Genomic DNA, 22,740 nt, shown 5'->3' with positions numbered 1-22,740 from the left:
CTATTGTTTTAATTTTTGTCTATGGCGACGACCAAGCTAATGCCAGCCACTTTTCTTTCAAGTCCCCAGAGATTCAGCAACCCTCTTTTGTCTTTGGCTGAATTCCCAGACAGCTTTTAGGCTTCACATTTTCCATTTATAAAAGTGGAAGAAGAAATATACCCTTTATATTACATTAAAGTCATGACCTTAAAAGATGCAGGGTGGCCCTTACATGCTGTGACAAATGAATCAGCATTCCTTTTAACCCAACGTATAGTACATTGTAAATTTACATTAAAGAAAAAAAAACCATGAGACATATTATTTTCCTAGTGGAGAAAGAGAGCATTTGGCATTTATTCTATCCGAAGAAAATAATTAAAGGATTTGATGAATTTTTCTGTGTATACAGCACAATGTTTGTGTTGTAGTTACTATTTTACCTTCTAGTAATTATAATTTTTCTTCTTTTCCTGACAGAAATCTAGTATGCATAATTGCACATAGACGAACATCCTATTATGTGTAAAAGAAAGATTTTAATCGTTAAAAAGACAGATCACATGCCACTGAGCAACTAGTGAGATGTTGGAAAGGAACAATTACATATACATTCTGGATATGATCCAAAATTAATGAAGAAATCTGATACATGCATGCATAAAAATGCATCCCCCGGGGAAATAGAATTGTTTCTTCAAAGGCAAAAAAAGTGAAGGCAAAACAGCTCTAACCTAGTCAGTTTCTTCAGCCTGGTGCGGCCTCCCCTTATATAGCACAAATCATATGTCATTTGCCAATTTTTACACAATCCAATTAGTGGGAAGAAATTGCAAAACAAACCAGGAGTTAATGAAGGCAAGTTATCACCACCGTGAATTATTGATCACCAAAGCAGGAAAGATATGATATTGATGTAACAGTACCAGTCTATTATCTTGGCAATTTCAAATCATTTCATCTAACACATAAAAGATGTTATTAAGCTTATTAACCAACATTTATATTTCTCCTGCAAATCAGAAATCATTTTAATTAACCACCATATCCGTATTAGAGCTCTGGTCAGATGTCTCTGGTACAATGTTCCAAGTCTTTGTGGAGGTTGGCCTTGGACGTGATAATCCACATCCTCAGTTGTTTTGAGACAGATTCTTAGCCACTCAGTTTAACTTGCTCTTTTAAACTTTGATTTTAGAACAATTTTAGATTCACAGCTAAATGAACACATAGCATAGAAAATTCCCATATGCTACGGTTCTCCCACAGGGCATGAAAGATGCAGCGTTATCCATGGCTCTCATCAGTGTTTAATTGATCCTTGCTGGCCAGTCATGTAGAAGCATAGTCTTTCATTTTACACAGGTTTGTTCTTTTGGTAGAAGCATTTTATATTTCTAAAATTATGTAGTTTGTATCTATAAACAATTTATGTAAGGATTTTCAGACTCTACACACACACACACACATATATGTGTGTGTATATAGGTATATATGTGTGTATGTATATATATATATATGTGTGTGTATATATAAACATACATACATATACAAATATGTAATGCCTGCCACCAAATAACATCTAAATACATAATTACCATGACAGCTACAGAGTGTCTCTTGGTGAAGGGATTAACTACAAAGTAGCTAAGACTTATCAAAAGTCTAAAACATATTTAGTATTGAATCGTTAGTAAGCTTCTGTAGTAGTTTCAGAAACTGAGTTATGATCATAGATTCTTCTAAGTCTCTCAAATGCAAGAGTTGAACCAGAATAAACAAATTCCAGGACAATGGATCATAATTTTAAAAGCATCTAGGAGACAGATAAATCAACATAGAGACAAATGAATCAATAACAAAGTCAAATAAAACCTGTTAGGGCACCCATAATTTCTAGGATTAAAATAATAATAATAACAGCAATAATAATAGTGTTAATAATAAAATTTAAAATAATGAGAAATGTGTTACTGGCAAATTTGAATCCACAGAAATATCTTCTTCACAAATGTGGAAAATATTTTAGAAAACTTGAAAAAATTAGGAAGAGAAGATAAATAATCTTTGTTCCACAGGTGCAGAAGTGGCTGCCCTTTCCAGGCACTGTTAGTGGCATGTTAGCTATCAGTTAACAAGTTTTCATGACAACAAATGGAAAAGAAGTCATAGAGTCTTATAAAACCCAAACTTGCATAACAGCTTGTTCAGTGTGTGTTAAAAAGTACAAGATCTGTGTTATACAGCACGTTGTTGTGTTGTCAGTATCCTGCAAACTTTCTTCTCAATTTTGTTTTGAATTCATTAATTTAAAGGAATTAGGATTATATGCACTGTGCACTTGAGAGTGTGCATTTGTGAGTGTGCATGGGTGAGTGTGTGTATGTGTTTGTGTGTGTCTGAGTATAAATGTGTATTGTGTGTGTGATGTGTATGAGTTTGTGTGAACATGAGTGCTGCTGCTATGGAGTCCAGAGGCTTTGGATTTCCCTAGAACTGCCATTAAAGGTAGCTGTGAGTTCCAGGACAGCCAGGACTGCACAGAGAAACCCAGTCTCGAGCAACTAAAAAAAAAAAAAAAAAAAAAAAAAAAAAAAAAAAAAAAAAGAGGTAGCTGTCAGCTGCTGGGTGTTGGTGCTGGGAATTGAACCCAAATTCTCTGCAAGAGCAGGACCTGATCCTAACTGTTAAGACATCTTTCCATCCCCAAACTTTCTTATGTGTAGTTGTCACAGTTAAATCATACAAATATCTCGGGGTAAAGGTTTACATGCTCTATATAGATTAGGAGATATCTGACTGGATCTAGATAATACAAGAACTGAGATGGCAATCTATATTAAAAATACTGGCGGCTGTATTATTTTGTTCATTCAGTGTTCTGAGCCTGGCAAAAGTTAGAGAGCATTCATAAACTATCAGTTTGAGTGTTAATCAAATAGTTACAAAATAGTAATATAAACTGAACATTGTCATATATATATATTTATCTAAGATATATAGATAGGTGATACATATAGGTATCTAGATAAATATATATATAGTTGTATAGGTAAATATATGAAACTTGTACATAGACCTAAACGTTAATACCAATATAATATCAAATATGGAGTGCCAGAAAGCTTAACTAAAATAAACAAGATGTATAAAGAACATGTTCTTCATGAGTATATGTTTTATGTTAGATATTATATAAATATCTCTCTGAAGCAAATGGAAGATAAAACATGGTATAAATATATGTATCCTAGGAATTTCTATAGGAAAAGTTTGAATAATAGAAGCCACATGATATGTAGATATTTATCTTTGATTGAAATACAGTATTTTGGAAGTTGTTGTAATTAAATAACTGAGATTTAAAGCTATACAGCCACTTGATTCTTAGGCTAGTTTCAAAGGTATAATACTAGGAAATCAGTTCCAAGTTTCCCTAATAAAGGGCCCTATCCTGCCCTTGCCTTGCTGAAACCCATATGGTCCCTCACTTCCATCTCATGGCTTCAAATTTTAATCACACATTTACTTTCTGGAAGCACACAAGTGGTTATCTTGGAAATGAGACTGAATATTTTGGTTTTGTTTGTAAAACACGAAGCTGACTCTCGGTAATCTCCACGGCTGTTATTTAGGCTGGGCATCTGTGGTGTGCTGGGCACTCAATCATTTTCAATTAAATGTTCCAGTGTCTTGTAAAAGTCCCATCAGAGCCTGCAGAACCATGGTTATAGATCCACAGAGAATATGCACTTCTTGAACGTTTTCCAGGAAACCAGTTTCCTTAAAAAAGAAAAAAAAAAACCAATTATTTTGGAGGATTATGTAAATGCTTAGCTGGAAATCTAACACGAAATGTCTCAATATTTAAGACACTATCCTGAAAATTTTACCATCACATTTACGGATGAGACTTGCAGAAAGGATTCCTTTTGGCTCGTATATTAAAATATCTGTCATGTGTCAACATCTTGAGACATGAGAATATACAATTTTTAATCTTTACCTAAATATTACTATAGATATTTTATGTGTTTGTATGTGGTAAAAAAATTATGGATACTTTTAGGAAGATATCAGAAATGGAAATTATTCAAATTCTTACCCTTATTAATATGTTAAAGAAAATAGGAATCTTTGAAAGAACTCACTAAAGTGTAAGCTGGTTTGTTCTTTTAAAAGTTCTACTCAATAATATTTCTTTTTTCTCAGCCTTTTTTTCTATAATATGTGTCATACATTTGTACATAATATTTCCCTCATGCTTGCCAGTATAATTAACAGTATTATTTATTGCCTGTTACACTGCCCATCAAATATTTTGATTATCATTTCTCCATAAATACATAGAAGAAACAAAATATGTACAAATAATTAATTTAAAATCCTTATAGAGATTAGTTATTTCAGTCAATGACATAAAAGAAATGTTGTATACTGGAGCAGGGCTTTATTCAATTAAAACATATAAAACAAAATTTCTTGGTTCATGCATGTTTACACCATACAAAAACCTCAATTACCAAAGTCAGACATTTTCATATTTAAAGTCAAGAAAAAAAATCAAACAGAAAACAATATCCTAAATTTTTAGAAAGATGAATATTTACAAATGGCTTCAATACAATAGGCAGAATCAGACTGATGAGTGCCTAGAAGTCCAACTCTTCTAAATTCAGAGAGCCAGAGAAATCTGGGGTTCTTGAAGGAGCAAATGAAGAAGAGGGGGATATATACATATACAAATACATATACATATACATATACATATACATATACATATACATATACATATACATATACATATACATATACATATACATATACATATACATATACATATATTTAAATATGTACATATTATATATATATATATATATATATAATTTAAAGGCAGAGCATGAGAGTAGCAAAGATATTACTCAAGGTCGGCAGACTATATCACCACTTGAAAGTGCACAGAAGGGCTGAGGAGTGTCAAGGATTCTGAGAAGGCAGATGGAGAATATGAGATAGTTTACAGTGCAAGGACACAGGTGGCCAATAATACAATAGTCTTGATGTGCTAGAAATGCTCTTCAGTTGCCTTTCAAGCCTCATTACTATGTCATCAAATCAACTTACTGGATCCTTCTTTATAAAACCAAAGCAGGAAAAAAAAATAACAAAAGACGTTATAGATATGGGATGAAAGGGTTGTGTAATGAAAATGTAAAGGCATAGGTCGAACTAGTTTTTCTTGGGGACTTACATTATCCAGTAATTTTTTTTTAAATGTGTAACATAAATAATTTGAAAATTATTTTATTAAACGTGATACTTAGAGAGTTGGGACACTTTCAGAATGAACATGTTAAATTGTCGTGATTTAACTCATTGTAGAAAAGAAATTTCTAACGGAAGAAATTTTAGTTAAAAAAATTAGAGTACCATTAAGAATGTTTTGTTTAATAATGCAGGAAAGTATAATCCTTTGAGAAGAATTTCATAGAAATGATTAAAATGTACTTTCAAAGTATTAATTTTCAGATTCAACTTTCTTCAGTGTTTACTTAAAGCACTTAATCCCCGACTATCATATAAATGAGTTATAGCTCACTATGACTTCCCAAAAGGTGTTACATTTAGACAAGATGCAAGCCATGGAGAAAAAGAAGTTTACAGTAGACAGTGATTTAAATAAAAGTAAAGAGACACTTTTAATTGGTGCTACTTTGTAGCATTGGGAACAATGGACCTTTTAAAGGAAACAGAACCCTACCATTTCAATTTAACTGTAAACTTAACTTAGGCTTTTGAACTAAAGTTTGATTCTGACACTTGAAGTATGTTCTCTGGATTCAGATTGTCCTGACACTCTGAACAAACTGAGAAACAGGCATAATCTGAGAATCTCAAATTCACCAATGTTGAGCGAAAAATAAAATGGGAAAATATTCAAGAGGGAAATTTCAGGAGTTTAAGTTTTTTTTTAAAACAAGCTTAGAAGAGTCCTTATTTAAGGATGATCATTGTTAAACATATCATAGAGATTTTGTACTCAATGTAAACACATTGATAGTCATATTTGTTTATGGTAGAATTAATATTTACCCAAGGTTTGTTGAATTTTAATTAGCAATTAATATTCTATGCTTATCAAACAGAGAAATGTTAAATGTAGATAAGGCCTGAGTAATTGTTTTTGCCTTCATTAGAAACCCCTAAGAGATTGGTTTAAGCATTTTTCCCAACTTTGAATATTTTTAACTTCTGTACAAAATTCTCTCTCCTTTAGGATCACAGAATTTTATCTGTTTAGGGATAATCTCTGGTTTGTTGTGGCATAAGTTGGTTTGAATTATACAGTGGGAAGTATAATCATTTATATCTCTGTAATTTAAAATAAATGTCAGTAAGTACCACATTAAAACAGTGAAGAGTCAGGATTTCTCAGTCACTTTAAGAAATGCCATTAGCATCAAGCTTTCTAGAGGGCATATAGGAAATTTCCCATTTCAACCATAAAACATTTAAACTCAGATACAAAATGTATCTTAGAACACAAAACTCATGGCCAAGTATATGATGAGATTAATCAGAAATGTCCATAAGTTATTTACTACTTAAGATTTAAATATGATGATTAAGTCTGATGTTGATTTCATTTTTTCCAACCAAAAATGCACATTAATGTAATGGAATTCCTTTTACTTGATGCCTTAAGACTTTAATATATTTGAGGAGTGTTATTTATGTGAGTGAAGAAATTGAAATCAGAATTTCAACTGAAAACATAAAGGAGTATACAGATTTAAATTTTGCACTTCAATCTGGCTTTATTTATGATGTTTTATGATGTCTTTGACTCTGTCATATACAGGTACTAATGATGAATTTTAAGAGGAGCTTTGCATTGTTGAACTTTTCAATAGGAATATTTGTGAGGATAACAACTATCAGTAGATCTTATAAAACTGGGATACACACACACACACACACACACACACAAACACTATAGAAGCAGCAGTGACCATAGAAGACAGAAGTATTCATTGTGCATTAATATAGAAGAATAGTCATCAAAGAAAGCAAAGAATCTTTTTGGACACACAATGAATATTTTATTTTATTTTATTTTGTTTTATTTTATTTTTGAGACATGGTCTCACTATACAGCTACTTCCAGGTTAATTATACCACATTAGGAATCCAATGGAAAATATATACTTAGAGGCAATGTTATTTAAAAATGTTCCTTACTTGTGTTATTCTTTCACACTAGCCTTTTTTAATTTTTCTTTTCATTCAAGTTAAAAATCCAAAACATAAGAACAGAGCTCTTAGACTTTGAAATTTTCTAAATAGAAAGACCCTTGACATTCATGTTATAATGCAATTCAATCTTGTTCATTTGCGGCATTCAAGATTTCTGTGTATCAAAAAGAGAATCTCAATAGATCAGGGCAGCTTGATAATATAGCTGGGGTGGGGGTGGGGTAAAGGAAAATGCACTTGTGTGTATATAGCTTACCAGGAAGTAGAGATACAAAGAGTTCTGGGGATTGCTAGCTATCATACCTAACTAATTGGCAAGCTACCAGTTAGTGAAAGACCCTGTCTTTGAAAATCAGGGAGACTTATGGGATGGCTCAGTGTATAATGGTACTTTCACTTATATCTGGAATCCATGCAAATATAGAAAGACAAAAAGACACCAGCTCCAGGAAGTGTCATCTGATGTTGAGATGCTTGCAGCGCCATGCAGAATACCTTACTTGCATTGAACATATCATGCATACATAAGAACAATACCACCAGCAGCAACAATAACATCATCATAATCATTATCAACAAAAACAATAATGATAATAATACTTAACATTATTTTAAAACATTTGTGCAACTCCAGAGAAAAGACACCTAGTGTTGGTCTTAGGTTCTCACAAGCATCTACATAAATGTGTTTGCAAATTTGTGCACATGTGCATTTACACATACACACACTCACATATATATACACAAGACATTTAAAAATCACATTTGAAAAGCATTTCTTTTTTCCATGAACTAACACAACAGGTAAATCTGAAAAATAAAAGAGACTTGATATTTACTCCAAATACACAGAACAGTATTTTATAATTTACATATATGCATAATATGAACATATATGAGAAGCATATCCTTTGAACACCACTAACAAGTGACTAAGATGATCAACCTGAGAAATACCTTTGAAGTAATCATATTTTGCTTTTCCTGCTTAACATCTTTAAAACCCAGCAGTCAGTTTCAGCATTTAAAGAATACTTTTTTTCTTTGAACTTTTTTTTACATTTGCTTTAAAAGTTTAAAATACTAAGCAAACCCGTCTTTAACATCTTTCCTGTCTCTGTGTCCCCTTGCCCCTTTTCCCTCTTCTTCCTCTCTTTTTCTGTCAATGTCAATTAAATCTTGGGCTTGAGTGTTAAAAGTGGTCCCTGTCTATGCAGTGGGCAAAATATGTGAGTGATATCCCTCTCAGGACCGGCCTTTTCTGAACACAACAAAATTAATATTCCTCTACATTTATCGATTTCAAGCTGATCTCCAATTCACATACTTTTCATATTTCTTGGTGTTTCCCTTCAAGCCTGATGGCATAAGCAAAAGATTTTTTTTCACACCACTATGAAATAATTTTCTTATCTAAAATGCTCTTCTTAATCCATAGTTTGGAAACAAGTGTTTGTGATCATTACACTTTTTCCCAATATCCTGTGGAAATATTAGTAAACAGTAACTGTGTTTTGAAACATCTCTTTGATAATTAAAACCTTAATAAAATCTATTGGCTAACTATGGGATTTGTAAATGGAAATGAAGCCAATGGGCATTTCAAACCAGCACATGATAAAGCAGAAGATTCTTGAAAGTTGTCCTTTGTCATCAAGAAAATATTAGACATAAATTTTGCTGAATTTCTTTCTTGTGAGTCAGAACATGATGCTTACTTGAATGCTATTACGTAGAGTGTTTTTCATGTAGAATAATGTTTTAATTTCATAATGATTTTAGCATTAGATCTCAACATATATGTGATTGTGACAGAAAATTATAGAATTCATGGAAGGATGTAAGCACTATGGAAGAGGCTCAGCCTGGACATTTTCCCATCTTTTCGGTGTTCTTTTATTTCTTCTAACTATAAAAATAGCAGAAGAAAGCTTTTGCAGGCCAATCTGAATCACAGGAGTCACTATTGTATATCTAAATTACTTATTGATTCTTTATTCTTCTCCAAAAATATATGCCTAAAGCAGAAGCTAATTGCGGTCCTTGAAAAGTTTCCTGACCAGCGTGCATACAGAGTACAACAGGAATTCCTTCACTTACAGTTGGAAGGATTAGAAGAATTGCTACTATCCTAAACTCCACAGAACAAGTTTTCCAAAGACAAAATGAATTGAATAGAAGTTAACAATCCACTATAATATCTAACCTGGAGTAACATATCAAATAAATTGGCAGTCATAATGAGTTATAGAAATTCCTATTAAAATTAACTTATAAATAATAATGTATGAATGGCATTGGAAACCTCCTCTCAGATTTGTACAGTTCAGATCCTATACACACAAAGACTCACCATCATGACTGCCAAAATTTGAGCACAACAATGATGATACCAGTGGATATGCTAAACTGAATAGGGAAAACTCCCCAAGACCTTAACACTACACTGAGAATTATAGGCAACTGAGAACTGTGAGGAATTGGAGAGGTGGTCTTCCCCAGGGAAGAACACAATGCTCATTTGCCCAGTTCCAAGCAATGAGCTCTGAAAATCTATAATGTTAAAAGGGAAATTAAACAGAATAAACAGGTTATAGTTAGTATTCAGGAATACATGTTTACACACACATATATAGTCATGCAATAGCAATTATTGGTGGAGGTAAGGCCATGAATAAGAAGAGTGGGAAGAGTATATAGAAGGATTTGGAGGAAGGAAAGTAAAGGGGAAAATGTGGTAATTAAATTATTATTTCAAAAATTCTTTCATGATGAGAACAATAAACCAACTTTTAAAAATTTCTGGTAGGAGTATAATCTATCGCACAAAGACTTTAAAATACAGGAAGGAATCCACGAGGACGTTTGAGTACTATTCTTATTTCCATAACTTTCTATCTTATAAGAGCTCAGTATACCTCCTTATAACACCAATTTTTTGAGTTTGGAGATATAGTAGGCAAAAGTAACATGAAATTTTTACCTCACACTGGTTGTCTAAAAATTCTTTGAATTTTGTAACACAAAGGGGGTATTCTCTATTGATAGTGTTAATGTTCTCACTGTAAGGCTGGTCTGTGGCATTATCAGTTCTGCTGTTCTCTCTCATGTTATGCCTGATGTCACCTGCTTGCTCATTTTTAACCTTAGTATTCAAAAACTATAGACTGGAACTTCTTTTATGGAGGGAACTTCTTTTATGGGTGTGTCATTCATCTGAAAGAAGAAACTTGGTCATGTGTAGGCTCCAATTAGAAAAAGCCTAGGGATCCTCTACATTAAGATGAAACACAAGATACACCAAGGCATGCTAATGCACTCAATATTAAGTCGAACATTTTAAGGAAGAATGTGTCTAGGCTATTTATAATCTGTGCATAAACTCTGATGTCATCAAATTACATCTTATAATGTGAACACCTTTATCTCCCAGAGTAGACTTATCTCCCAGAGTAGAACCTGGAATGCCTGAAGATCTTCGATTGATGTAACCCAGACTCAATCACAGTCTCTTACTATCACAATGTGTACAAAGGTTATTTTTTCTCTTTCATTCTCTGTTCTTTTATTTTTCTCTCATTTATTAGAAGCAAGTTGTGTTTAGAAGAAAAATTTAAAATACAGACTGAGCATTTAAATTTCCACAAATCTTTAGATGTTTATTTCCATAAAATCTTTTTAAAAGTCTAAATTTAATTATGTACATATAGAACCATGTGCTTAAAAGGTAATTGAAAACATATTCACTAGTTAGAAAAAAATACAATTACAATATAGATTTGATGTGTTAATTTGTGGTGTAAGGACAATTAGATCTCCATGTTTATCAATATTAACTTGTGAGTCAAGAAAGTATTGCTCTGTTATTATAAGTGCATCATTTGAGAAGAAGTGAAAAATTAGTGGCTTTAAATAAAATTTTTCCATATTATTATTATTATTATTATTATTTGTATGGCTTTGGGAAAATCACCAAAACTCTACTCTTTTTGATCTGATACAAATTCTAGTTTCATTTGACCTATTTTATAATTTCCAGGGATGCTGGGAATATGCACACATAAAATTATACAGGGTGTTCCAAAATTCAAATTATTAAATTCTTATAGCAAGTAGATTGAGTAGAATATATATATAGCAAGTAGAAATTTATTAGCATTAGGTTTTCTTTTACTCAATAGACTATTAAAATTACCTATATCTTTGGATGAGAAAATGATAAATTTTCGTAATTTCCTATGCTTAGATTCTTCAATTCTTTTCATATAAAGAGGCTCTTTCAGAAACTTCATGAGTACAGTTCTGGTAAAACTGCGATTATTCCTTTACTTTCTCTTTCTGAAGAGATAGGACAAAAACAAAGTGCTCACTATTCTCTACTAACACACTGCAATAATTCACCCTATTCACAAAAATATATGTGCCAGCCAGTTTCTCTCTGCCAGGCATCAGTCCTTCCAGGGACATCCACAAAGAAACCTGTAATTCACTTCAATTCTGACTCTATGTAGCTGGAGATAGTGTCAGAGCCCGCAGTAGGAAGGTTCAATCCCAGGAAACTGCTACTATGTCTTAGACCAATTACACATAGCAGACTGCAAAACATCCTTCCAATCAACACACTATGAACCAGCATTGTCATGATTCCCTCCCTGGGTGGGATTACATTGCTAGAATGCTTCAGAGAAGCACTCTACTTTTCTATTTATTACCAAGGTTTTGGAAAAGAATACAGATGACCAACTAAATGAAGAAAGGCACAGGTGTAGAGGAAAAAGGCAAATGAGTTCCTCAATCTGGGGGAAAACACTTTTCTGTTTCTCTGTGTGTGTGTGTGTGTGTGTGTGTGTGTACATATACATATACATATACATATACATATACATATACATATACATATACATATACATATACATATACATATACATATACATATATATATATACTTTATGTTTGTCCTTTACAAATCATACATGTTTATAACATAATGTATGTCTTTGTACCTCCCTTGCTTATCTCCCTCCCATCTCTTTTAACTCTCCTACATCCCTACCAATCCCTTTTCAGATTCATAACACATTTTGTTTCACTTGGGTTATGTGTGTGAGATTGGTTTGAATTACCCATGGCATCCTGGTAATGTCATCAGTTAGAATCCCATAAAGGCAATGGCTGCATTCCCCCCGAAACTAACAAATAGAAAATAGTTGAGCAGTGAGGTATACGAGACTTCAGAGTACCTCTTCCATCCTTTCCTGACTGTTCATGGGTCCATTCTTGTAGAACCCCAGTGCAGGTGTCTGCAGCTGCATTTGTGTGTGCTATTGGTTATGCCTTGATCTAAAGAAGCTATTCTGTAGCCCTTCTCCCCCTTGTCAATCTCTTACATCCTTTCTGCCCAGTCTCTTTTAATGTGGACCGAGCACTCATCCACCACTTATTCTGGGTATCTTATGAAGTCTCCATTGTCATACACTGGAAAGAGGCCTTTGCTACTTAAGGCTGAGAGTACCATTTCTCTTTCCATATAAGTATAAATATTTAAAAAGACAAATTGATGGTAATTCAATTTAGCTACGTGATGATATTCAGTTACCTTCTGAAACAGTGGTTCTCAATCTTTGGGTTGTGACCCCTTTAAGAGTTACGTGTCAGATCTCCTGCACATCAAATATTTACATTATGATTCATAACAGTAGCAAAATGACAGTTATGAAGTAGCAACATAATAATTTTATGGTTCAGGGTTACCATAACATGAGGAATTGCAGGAAAGAGTCTCAGCCTTAGGAACAGTGACGACTACTTTTCTACACCCTATGAGCCCCCTCTGCCATGTGTGATACTGATAAGATTTACACTTTAAGTCATACTACAAGGTATAGATTCCTTCCTATGGAACAGGCTCAAAATCAGTTACAGAGAGACATCCAGCACCCTCCCAGCCGGAGGACAGTGATCCGCCCTGCAGGGAGTGCCATTTTGGCTCCAGGGCTCCACTGAACTTAGTCTGCAGAGGTGAGAGTGAGGACCACAGAGGCAGACAGCTTCTGGGACAGGCAGGAGCCACAGAGCCACTGAGGCAGCACCCTTTTGGGGCTGCAGACATCCGGCACCCTCCCAGCTGGAAGACTGTATTCCACCCTGCACAGGAGCCCTCTGCCTCAGGAGCAGGGAGCACATCTTGGATCCAGGACTCCTCTGAACTTAGGAACATAGTCTGCACAGCTGAGAGTTTGCACCACAGAAGCTGGCAGCTTCTGTGACCTGCCAAAGCAACACAGCATCTGGGAAAGGTCCTGTTTTCGGCCTTCTTCTTCGGCCAGGAGAAGGTCCAAACGCCAGATATCTGTACACCTTCCCTTTAAGAGGAAAGCTTGTCAGCAGGGAGTGCTCTAACCACTGAAACTCAGAGGAGAGAGCCTGTCTCCCAGGTCTGCTGACAGACGATACTCAGAATCACCAGAAGAACAACCTCTGAACAGAGACAACTATAACAACTCCAGAGATTACCATATGGCGAGAGGTAAACTTAAGAATCTTACTAACAGAAACCAAGACCACTCACCATCATCAGGACCCAGCACTCCCACTTTGCCCAGTCCAGGGCACCCCAACACACCTGAAAAGCTAGACCTGGATTTAAAAGCATATCTCATGATGATGATAGAGGACATCAAGAAGGACTTTAAAGAACTACAGGAGAACATGGCTAAAGAGTTACAAGTCCTTAAAGAAAAACAGGAAAACACAACCAAACTGGTAGAAGTCCTTAAAGAGAAACAGGAAAACACATCCAATCAGATGATGGAAATGAACAAAACCATACTAGACCTAAAAAGGGAAGTAGACACAATAAAGAAAACCCAAATTGAGGCAACACTGGAGATAGAAACCCTAGGAAAGAAATCTGGGACCATAGATGCGAGCATCAGCAACAGAATACAAGAGATGGAAGAGAGAATTTCAGGTGCAGAAGATTGCATAGAGAACATCTGCACAACAATCAAGGAAAATGGAAAACGCAAAAAGATCCTAACTCAAAACATCCAGGAAATACAGGACACAATGAGAAGACCAAACCTACGGATAATAGGAGTGGATGAGAATGAAGATTTTCAACTCAAAGGACCAGTAAACATCTTCAACAAAATTATAGAAGAAAATTTCCCAAACCTAAAGAAAGAGATGCCCATGAACATACAAGAAGCCTACAGAACTCCAAATAGGCTGGACCAGCAATGAAATACCTCCCGACACATAATAATCAGAACAACAAATGCACTAAATAAAGATAGAATACTAAAAGCAGTAAGAGAAAAAGGCCAAGTAACATATAAAGGCAAGCCTATCAGAATTACACCAGATTTTTCACCAGAGACTATGAAAGCCAGAAGATCCTGGACGGATGTTATACAGACACTAAAAGAACACAAATTCCCACAAATTCCAGCCCAGGCCACTATACCCAGCCAAACTCTCAATTAACATAGATGGAGAAACCAAAGTATTCCACGACAAAACCAAATTCACATATTATCTCTCCACGAATCAAGCCCTTCAAAGGATAATAACAGGAAAAAACCAATACAAGGACGGGAACCACTCCCTAGAAACAACAAGAAGATAATCCCTCAACAAACCTAAAAGAAGACAGCCACAAGAACAGAATGCCAACTTTAACAACAAAAATAACAGGAAACAACAATTACTTTTCCTTAATATCTCTTAATATCAATGGTCTCAACTCCCCGATAAAAAGACACAGACTAACAAACTGGCTACACAAACAAGACCCAATATTTTGCTGCTTACAGGAAACTCATCTCAGAGAAAAAGATAGACACTACCTCAGAATGAAAGGCTGGAAAACAATTTTCCAAGCAAATGGTATGAAGAAACAAGCTGGAGTAGCCATTCTAATATCTGATAAGATTGACTTCCAACCCAAAGTCATCAAAAAAGACAGGGAGGGGCACTTCATACTCATCAAAGGTAAAATCCTCCAAGAGGAACTATCAATCCTGAATATCTATGCTCCAAATACAAAGGCAGCCTCATTCATTAAAGAAACTTTAGTAAATCTCAAAGCACACATTGCACCTCATACAATAATAGTGGGAGACTTCAACACACCACTATCACCAATGGACAGATCATGGAAACAGAAACTAAACAGGGACACAGTGAAACTAACAGAAGTTATGGATCAAATGGATCTGGCAGATATCTACAGAACATTTTACCCTAAAACAAAAGGATATACCTTCTTCTCAGCACCTCATGGTACCTTCTCCAAAATTGACCACGTAATTGGGCACAAAACAGGACTCAACAGATACAAAAATATTGAAATTGTCCCATGCATCCTATCAGATCACCATGGACTAAGGCTGATCTTCAATAACAAAATAAATAATAGAAAGCCAACATTCACGTGGAAACTGAACAACACTCTTCTCAATGATACCTTGGTCAAGGAAGGAATAAAGAAAGAAATTAAGGACTTTTTAGAGTTCAATGAAAATGAAGCCACAACATACCCAAACTTATGGGACGCAATGAAAGCATTTCTAAGAGGAAAACTCATAGCTCTGAGTGCCTCCAAAAAGAAACTAGAAAGAGCACACATTAGCAGCTTGACAACACACCTAAAAGCACTAGAACAAAAGGAAGCAAATTCACCCAAAAGGAGTAGACAGCAGGAAATAATCAAACTCAGGGGCGAAATCAATCAAGTGGAAACAAGAAGAACTATTCAAAGAATCAACCAATCAAGGAGCTGGTTCTTTGAGAAAATCAACAAGATAGATAAACCCTTAGCCAGACTCACTAGAGGGCACAGGGAAAGCATTCTAATTAACAAAATCAGAAATGAAAAAGGAGACATAACAACAGATCCTGAAGACATCCAAAACACCATCAGATCCTTCTACCAAAGGCTATACTCAACAAAACTGGAGAACCTGGATGAAATGGAGAAGTTCCTAGACAGGTACCAGGTACCAAAATTGAACCAAGATCAGGTTAATGATCTAAACAGCCCTATATCCCCCAAAGAAATAGAAGCAGTCATTAATAGTCTCCCAACCAAAAAAAGCCCAGGACCAGATGGGTTTAGTGCAGAGTTCTATCAGACCTTCAAAGAAGATCTAATCCCAGTTCTTCACAAACTATTCCACAAAATAGAAACAGAAGGTACTCTACCCAACTCATTCTATGAAGCTACAATTACTCTGATACCTAAACCACAAAAAGACCCAACAAAGATAGAAAACTTCAGACCAATATCCCTTATGAATATTGATGCAAAAATCCTCAATAAAGTTCTTGCTAACCGAATCCAAGAACACATCAAAACAATCATCCATCCTGACCAAGTAGGTTTCATCCCAGGGATGCAGGGATGGTTCAATATACGGAAATCCATCAACGTAATCCAGTATATAAACAAACTCAAAGACAAAACCACCTGGTCATCTCGTTAGATGTGGAAAAAGCATTTGACAAGATCCAACACCCATTCATGATAAAAGTCTTGGAAAGATCAGGAATTCAAGGCCCATGCCTAAACATGATAAAAGCAATCTACAGCAAACCAGTAGCCAACATCAAAGTAAATGGTGAGAAGCTTGAAGCAATCCCTCTAAAATCAGGGACTAGACAAGGCTGTCCACTTTCTCCATACCTATTCAACATAGTACTTGAAGTCCTAGCCAGAGCAATTCGACAACAAAAGGAGATCAAAGGGATACAAATTGGAAAAGATGGAGTCAAAATATCACTTTTTGCAGATGATATGATAGTATATATATATAAGTGACCCTAAAAATTCCACCAGAGAACTCCTAAGCCTGATAAACAGCTTCGGTGAAGTAGCTGGATATAAAATTAACTCAAACAAATCAATGGCCTTTCTCTACACAAAGAATAAACAGGCTGAGAAAGAAATTAGGGAAACAACACCCTTCTCAATAGTCACAAATAATATAAAATATCTTGGCGTGACTCTAACTAAGGAAGTGAAAGATCTGTATAATAAAAACTTCAAGTCTCTGAAGAAAGAACTTCTAGAAGATCTCAGAAGATGGAAAGATCTCCCATGCTCATGGATTGGCAGGATCAACATTTTACAAATGGCTATCTTGCCAAAAGCAATCTACAGATTCAATGCAATCCCCATCAAAATTCCAACTCAATTCTTCAACGAATTAGAAAGTGCAATCTGCAAATTCATCTGGAATAACAAAAAACCTAGGATAGCAAAAACTCTTCTCAAGGATAAAAGAACCTCTGGTGGAATCACCATGCTGGACCTAAAGCTTTACTACAGAGCAATTGTGATAAAAACGGCGTGGTACTGGTATAGTGACAGACAAATAGACTAATGGAATAGAATTGAAGACCCAGATATGAACCCACACACCTATGGTCACTTGATCTTCGACAAGGGAGCTAAAACCATCCAGTGGAAGAAAGACAGCATTTTCAACAAATGGTGCTGGCACAACTGGTTGTTTTCATGTAGAAGAATGCGAATCGATCCACTCCTATCTCCTTGTACTAAGGTCAAGTCTAAGTGGATCAAGGAACTTCACATAAAACCAGAGACACTGAAACTTATAGAGGAGAAAGTGGGGAAAAGCCTTGAAGATATGGGCACAGGGGAAAAATTCTTGAATAGAACAGCAATGGCTTGTGCTGTAAGATCGAGAATTGACAAGTGGGGCCTCATGAAACTGCAAAGCTTCTGCAAGGCAAAAGACACCATCAGGAAGACAAAAAAACCACCAACAGATTGGGAAAGGATCTTTACCTATACTAAATCAGATAGGGGACTAATATCCAATATATATAAGGAACTCAAGAAGGTGGACTCCAGAAAGTCAAATAACCCCATTAAAAAATGGGGCTCAGAACTGAACAAAGAATTCTCACCTGAGGAATACCGAATGGCAGAGAAGCACCTGAAAAAATGTTCAACATCCTTAATCATCAGGGAAATGCAAATCAAAACAACCCTGAGATTCCACCTCACACCAGTCAGAATGGCTAAGATCAAAAATTCAGGTGACAGCAGATGCTGGCGAGGATGTGGAGAAAGAGGAACACTCCTCCATTGTTGGTGGGATTGCAAGCTTGTACAACCACTCTGGAAATCAGTCTTGCGTTTCCTCAGAAAATTGGACCTAGTACTACTGGAGGATCCAGCAATACCTCTCCTGGGCATATATCCAGAAGATGTCCCAACCGGTAAGAAGGACACATGCTCCACTATGTTCATAGCAGCCCTATTTATAATAGCCAGAAGCTGGAAAGAACCCAGATGTCCCTCAACAGAGGAATGGATACAGAAATTATGGTACATCTACACAATGGAGTACTACTCAGCTATTAAAAAGAATGAATTTATGAAATTCCTAGCCAAATGGATGGACCTGGAGAGCATCATCTTGAGTGAGGTAACACAATCACAAAGGAACTCACACAATATGTATTCACTGATAAGTAGATATTAGCCCAAAACTTTGGATATCCAAGATATAAGATACAATTTGCTAAACGCATAAAACTCAAGAAGAATGAAGACCAAAATGTGGACACTGTGCCCCTTCTTAGAATTGGGAACAAAACACCCATGGAAGGAGTTACAGAGACAAAGTTCGGAGCTGTGATGAAAGGATGGACCATCTAGAGACTGCCGTATCCAGGGATCCATCCCATAATCAGCCTCTAAACGCGGACACCATTGCATACACTAGCAAGATTTTGCTGAAAGGACCCAAAGATAGCTGTCTCTTGTGAGACTATGCAGGGTCCTAGCAAACACAGGAGTGGATGCTCACAGTCAGCTATTGGATGTATCACAGGGCTCCCAATGGAGAAGCTAGAGAAAGTACCCAAGGAGCTAAAGGGATCTGCAACCCTATAGTTGGAACAACATTATGAACTAACAAGTACCCTGGAGCTCTTGTCTCTAGCTGCATAAGTATCGAAAGATGGCCTATTCAGCCATCACTGGAAAGAGAGGCCCATTGGACTTGCAAACTTTATATGCCCCAATATAGGGGAATGCCAGGGCCAAAAGAATGGGAATGGGTGGGTAGGGAAGTGGGAGGCGCTATGGGGGACTTTTGGGATAGCATTGGAAATGTAATTGAGGAAAATATGTAATAAAAAAAAAATCAGTTACAGAGTTATTTTACTTTCACAACAGTTGTACCAAAATTCCAGACATAGGCATATCTTGCCTGGCAGATCTGTTCCATAGTTTAGAGAATTCACCACTGGGTAAGACAGCAGATGCCCTTTCTGTACTAGCAGCCTACATAGCACCTTCTGAGGCTTTGCAATGTAGGTGTCAGGAAGGAAGCTTCCAACTCATTTCCAGCTAGATCTATGTAGCACGCAAGCACAGTGTGTAGGTGTGTAGGCGGCTTCAGCAAATATTTTTAGCCACTAATTCTGGTGGACAACCAAGTGGATGAACACCAACTGCGTGCAATTTTTTAGGGAAGTCTCTGGAAGTTACCTGACCAACAATTCATAAGGGGTATCTAGTTCATACCAGTAGGGTATGAATCTCATAGAAGCAGGGGGAGAGAGGATGTGATAGGGTGTTTCCAGGAGAAAGGAAACCTGGGAAAGGGGTTAACATTTGAAATGTAAATAAAGTAAATATCAAATTTAAAAAAAAAGTTTTCATGTAACTGACTTCTGAGACTCCCCAGGAACCCTTGGAGACTATCCCTTTGAAGCATCTCATAGGTGGATCTCCTTGAATCAAAAGATTTTTTATTATACAAATATTTACAGTAAATTTAGGAACATTATCAGAAACAGGTGTCAAAGCCTAACTCCTTTAGCAGTAACATTAAATAAAAACTCTTCAAGAGCACAATGCCAAAAACTTGGGCAGAAATATGTGCGCCATATTCATCAATTCTGGTAAAATTCAAACAGTACCTGTAACTTCATTTACAGTAGGTATCATAGATTTCAGTGGGGAAGAACTGTCATACCATATCTTCCTACATTTTGTAAAGATTAAAAAAATATTATAGTGTGTGTGTGCGCGTGTGCATGCGTATGCGTGCGTGCGCGTGCGTGTGTGCTTTCCCACAATGGTACGTAGAGGGAACGTTTCAAGACTTGCTCTCTTTCTACCAGGCATGGCACTTATATTCAGGGTTGTGTATCAAGTGCTCTACCCGCTAAGCCATCTCCCTGTTCCACTGAGTCCACACTGTTGAAGAAACACAGGTAGGCAAGCTCTTTAGGAGAACAGAAAAAACAGTCGTGGTAAGAGGAAGACGGGAAGCTTCAGTAGTATAATTTCAGATAAATCTGAGGCAGAACTATGTCACTAGACCAAAGAAAATAGTTCACTGTGAAATGCTAGTCTTTAACAACATCTAGACACTGGACTGATGTAAGCAGACCTCTAGAAGTGACAGCTGCAGAGCCGTAACAAATCTGTTCCTTAACACATAGCTTACCGATTAAGTAGAACAGAATTAAAGTATATTTATCTCCAATTCTTTTGAGTTAATGTTGGATGGCTTATTCGTACCCTGTCAAAGCCAACACACAGTTGGGCAGGAGAAAGATGTCTATACAAATCATTTGATTTTGCTCACAGAACATTTAACATTTCCTATTTTTTTCTCTTTCTACATGCATGCCTGTACCCAATAGGCCAGAACCTGTTTTGTGGACGAAGGATGGTGCCGAATTACCAGATCCTGATCGAATGGTTGTGAGTGGTAGGGAACTCAACATTCTCTTCCTGAACAAAACGGACAATGGCACTTACCGATGTGAAGCCACGAACACCATTGGACAAAGCAGTGCCGAGTATGTCCTCATTGTTCACGGTAAGATCTTTGGGAAAACATTACACATGAATGGAAGAAAAGTGTGGTGGATAATTCTTCAAATCTATTAAAGAGTTCAAATCTGTCAGAATTGGTTAAAAAATGAGTTAAATAGGTCTTGTTTTTCTTTCAGAAGGACCTCTCGTGATTATGAATATCTCAAAGATATACATTTAATATGTTTCAAGTTTGGATATTAAGAAGAAGTTAAAAACACTTGTAGCAAAATAGAATTATTTTGTGAAAAGCCTAATGATAAGTAATTAAATTTGATATTTGGTAGTGACTTGTAAATTATATTAGGTGATATCTTTAAATTTACTGTAAGTGATTTTATATTATAATTCAGAACACTGAAAAACATCTTAAGCTAACTGCATTTTACTATCACCAAATATTATTTTTAAATACTGAACTGTGCCACGCAAAAGATAGTAATGTCATTGAAGTTTAGTAAGGACAAAAGTTTTCAGGACTAATGATAAATTTCTTATGTGTGATAATTTAAAATTATTCTCTTTTCACTGTGCTGAATTCAAAATTGGTTTGAAGGCAAAAAGACAATGATTATGAGAAGAGAAAATGACGGTTTCACTCAACTTTCAAACACCTTGGCTTCTTCATAAGGTAGCTTTAATCTATGACTAGAAGGAAAAGTCTTTTCCTTGTAACATTCATTAACACTGTAATAAATGCAGTTAGCTTGCTTTATAGAATAGCCTCTGGTAGCTTCTCATAGATGCCAGGGTGCATCCTGAATCTCTATGAGATCATCATGGATCGCTATGAGAAAGAATTAGCAGCAGTGTTGCCCTCATGTATTGCACCAAGGCATTTTTTTTTCTGAACCTATTATTCTATCCTTTGAACAATTACAAAAGTGATCTATGAGTGAAATTAACAAAGTGCAGTGATAAACTCAATGGACCTTAAACATCATAGAAAGAATGTGTTTACTGTCTTTCTTCTGAGTCTATGCTGCTAGAAGCATGGATGCTTAATAAACCTAGTTCTCAATAAAAAATAAAAATAATTGAACAAAATATTTGCAGGAGTAAGTCTAAGTCTAGTTCTTTGAAAAGATTTAATTTTCTGGAAAAGAACACGTTATTTTTGTTATATTTCCAAGTATTATTTTGTTATAATACTATCAAGGATGAAGAAAATAATATAATAACTTCTATATTAAAACAATGAAGACACACAGTGAAAAGGATTTTTCTCAAGTAAACAGACTGGAAATCATAGAGTTCTATGTGGTATTTGTAATAAATTGTGAAGAGTTAAAAAAAATCAATCTTGAGGAAAATTCCTGCTTTTATTGTAATAATTAGGTTGAAATTAAGTGTGGTAAACTTGTATCAGTGAAATGCCACCTTCATTGCCAGCCACGTTATAAGAACTACTGCTTTATTTAGTCGCAAAAATTCTTCAGGACATAAGAGCAGGATCCAAGAGTACATAGCTATATACGGCATGTGCACAGTCTAGTATACCTGATTTATCTTAAGTTATAAGTGCTACCCCAACTAAGTGAGACTCCTGCCTGCATGTTGTATAGTATGACAGGCTCTGCTGACAGAAATGGATCTTAAAACCATGAAGAATTGAAGGAGAAATGAGT

At 35.6% G+C, this 22,740-nt stretch overlaps 1 protein-coding gene across 3 annotated transcripts in view; it reads left to right on the top strand.

Moving 5' to 3' along the window:
* The window catches only part of Cadm2 (cell adhesion molecule 2), a 950,561-nt gene that overhangs the window by 840,841 nt on the left and 86,980 nt on the right, over positions 1-22,740 (top strand). For all 3 annotated transcript variants that reach the window (XM_029470561.2, XM_021184565.2, XM_021184564.2), the window contains one exon: positions 20,938-21,116. In XM_029470561.2, coding sequence (XP_029326421.1) covers positions 20,938-21,116 — 179 coding nt within the window. The remainder of the gene's footprint in view (positions 1-20,937; positions 21,117-22,740) is intronic.

The sequence above is a fragment of the Mus caroli genome, unplaced genomic scaffold, assembly GCF_978045245.1.
Source record: "Mus caroli unplaced genomic scaffold, Mus_caroli_1 scaffold_17, whole genome shotgun sequence".
In the NCBI taxonomy this organism is placed as follows: Eukaryota; Metazoa; Chordata; class Mammalia; order Rodentia; family Muridae; genus Mus; species Mus caroli.
This window is presented reverse-complemented; position numbering and strand designations above follow the sequence as displayed.